General features: G+C 42.6%; 1 protein-coding gene across 1 annotated transcript; it reads left to right on the top strand.

Annotated features, from left to right (window-relative positions):
• Positions 1 to 1,144: 1,144 nt before the first annotated feature.
• Positions 1,145 to 2,562, top strand: LOC112466842 (the record flags this gene model as incomplete). Its single annotated transcript, XM_025035176.1, has 3 exons — positions 1,145 to 1,542; positions 1,605 to 2,225; positions 2,317 to 2,562. Coding segments are annotated over exons 1-3 (1,265 nt in total), but the record flags the coding sequence as incomplete, so codon positions are not given.
• Positions 2,563 to 2,638: the final 76 nt, after the last annotated feature.

Genomic DNA, 2,638 nt, shown 5'->3' with positions numbered 1-2,638 from the left:
GATGGTGACTGCACGAGTCGCTGTTATCTGCACGTTTTTCGATGAATGTCACCTACGTTGCATGTAGCAGAATTATCCGATTGCCTCGGTTATCACCAATAAGTATATCCGCAGAGGACATAGGTCCCGCGTTGATTCCAACATCCAAAAATTTATACGCTGTTGATGTCAAGGCAAATCTTCTTCCCAAAATACATGGCGTGTAGCGGGGTTTATCAAAACTAAAAAATACACAATTATATGTTTATAAAAGTTTTTTTTTTGCACAAGTATATATGAAAATTAGCGGTACTTACTCATTGTGCTGTTTCTCGCACGTTTCGTCCTGAATCGGAACGTAGTAGTTCGCACCATGAATGTTCATCGTATCTGGAGGCTGTTTGCGACGTACTTGAACCGTATCGAACTCTCGACTATGCTCTAGAATCCTCGTAGACCATTTATACATACTTAAAACTGCAAATCTTGCAAAAATAGCGCCAATGTACGGCTGCTGTATGGTGACCGCCACCACAATCCACATATACGTTAAATGTGATATCTTTGTCAAGAACATTCGTGATGAGATCACCTCATCGGGCATCAAATATGATTTTTTTCAAGAGCATACGTGTCTCGCGATGATTTCATCGAACACGTGCAAAACTGCAAATTTTGCAATTTCGCATAAGTTAATGGAGCGTTATTGTTTTCAAGAACATGTCGCGACGTGTCTCGCAATGATTTTATCGAACACGTGCAAAACTGCAAAATTTGCAATTTCGCATAAGTCAATGGAGCGTTATTGTTTTGAAGAACATGTCGCGACATGTCTCGCGATGATTTCATCGAACACGTGCAAAACTGCAAATAGCGCCGATGTACGGCTGCTGCATTGATACAGATCAAATCACCAAAAGTCAATGGCGCGTTTTCGTGAACGTACGTGTCTCGCAATGATTTCATCGAACACGTGCAAAACTGCAAATTTTGCAAATAGCGCCGATGTACGGCTGCTGAGATGAAATTAGATATGATAAGCAAACGATGCATCATTAGTAGAATATAAAATGACGAATCTAGGGGATACGCTCAATAGTCGAGAACTGGAAGTCGTGAGCAACAAATGCAACAAATGGCGTTAGCAAGAGGATCGTGTAATAACATGAAACAGGAGTTGTTGGAGCAATCCACCCTGTTAAATTCGAGGGAAGACTTTGCCGCGTGGGAGCAACGATGCGATGAGTTTATCGAATCGTTGGAAGAACAAAGCCGAATTAAACGGCCACGATTATCAATCGATCAGTCATCGATTGGTCTCAAACAGTCATTGGTCGCTTGTATCGCAAGACTCGAAGGTTTGAAAGACTCGGTACGTCCACGTTTCGTACATGTGGGTGCTGGATACAGTGCGAGTGAGACAGGACTCAGATGGCGCGAGATAGATACGGCTTTTGAAAGCCGTATATTGATTCTAAACACATCGACCCTCGTCAATTTCTCAAAGATGCGGGAGAAATTGTACTCGATCGTGTGCAGAACGTCATGCAACGACATGACAATGTAAAAATTAACACAGTGTTTAATGGTGAATTTGTTGCGGGTGACAAACGCTCGAATAAAAGTATCGCAACGAGAAACTATGAACTCTTTCGTGAGTCCAATCTGCACGAGTGGTACAAGCAACACGTCATCGAGCCTACCTTAGCAAAGCTGGAGGAATTCCAGGAACGTGATAGCGGATGGGCGTTGTCGCGTATACTCAATTTAATGGTAAACGTGAACAAATACAATCCATTGCACGCGGGGTGTTTTGTGGAAATACCGCAAGAAATTAAAAAGAAGAAGGCGGTGATAAATGTGCGATCAATAGACAATGCATGTTTCGCATGGTCAGTGGTGGCTGCTCTACATCCAGCCGAGAGACACGCAGATCTGGAATCGTCGTATCCACATTACACGTCGGTGCTAGATCTTACGGACATTAAGTTTCCAATGACGTTGGATCAAATTAAAAAATTTGAAAATCACAACAACATCTCCATCAACGTGTTTAGCATCGAGAAAAAAAACAAGAAACTTGCTATCTTGCCAATACGGGTTACTGACCGAAAGATGGACAGACACGTAAATCTGCTGTACGTGCATAACGACAACGTGGGACATTTTGCGTGGATCAAGAACCTATCCCGCCTCGTGAGCTCGCAATTGAGCAAGAATACGAACAAAAAATACTTTTGCGATCGGTAAGTACCGAACTATAGTTCTTTTAATAATATAGAATATTTTGTGTATAAAAAAATTTATAATATTTGCGTTTATTTTTTTTTTTTGCAGATGTTTGCACTACTTCAGCTCCAACGAGAAATTGGCTGCCCACACCGTCGACTGTCAGGAGATGAATGACTGCGCGATCAAGTTACCGAGCGATAACGACAAGTGGTTGGCCTTTAAAAATCACAACAGGAAGGAACGAGTTCCGTTTGTCGTATACGCCGACCTGGAGTGTACTCTGGAGAAGATGGAAGCGGATCTGGAAACGTCCAGGTACACATATCAACATCATCGCGTGTTTAGCATAGGGTACTACGTGCGTTGCTCGTACGACGAGTCGTTATCTATGTATCGCGATAAGGATTGCGTCGCGTGGTTCGCCGAG

This window comes from Temnothorax curvispinosus, unplaced genomic scaffold (assembly GCF_003070985.1).
Source record: "Temnothorax curvispinosus isolate PA1 unplaced genomic scaffold, ASM307098v1 QBEX01016596.1, whole genome shotgun sequence".
Classification (NCBI taxonomy): domain Eukaryota; kingdom Metazoa; phylum Arthropoda; class Insecta; order Hymenoptera; family Formicidae; genus Temnothorax; species Temnothorax curvispinosus.
This window is presented reverse-complemented; position numbering and strand designations above follow the sequence as displayed.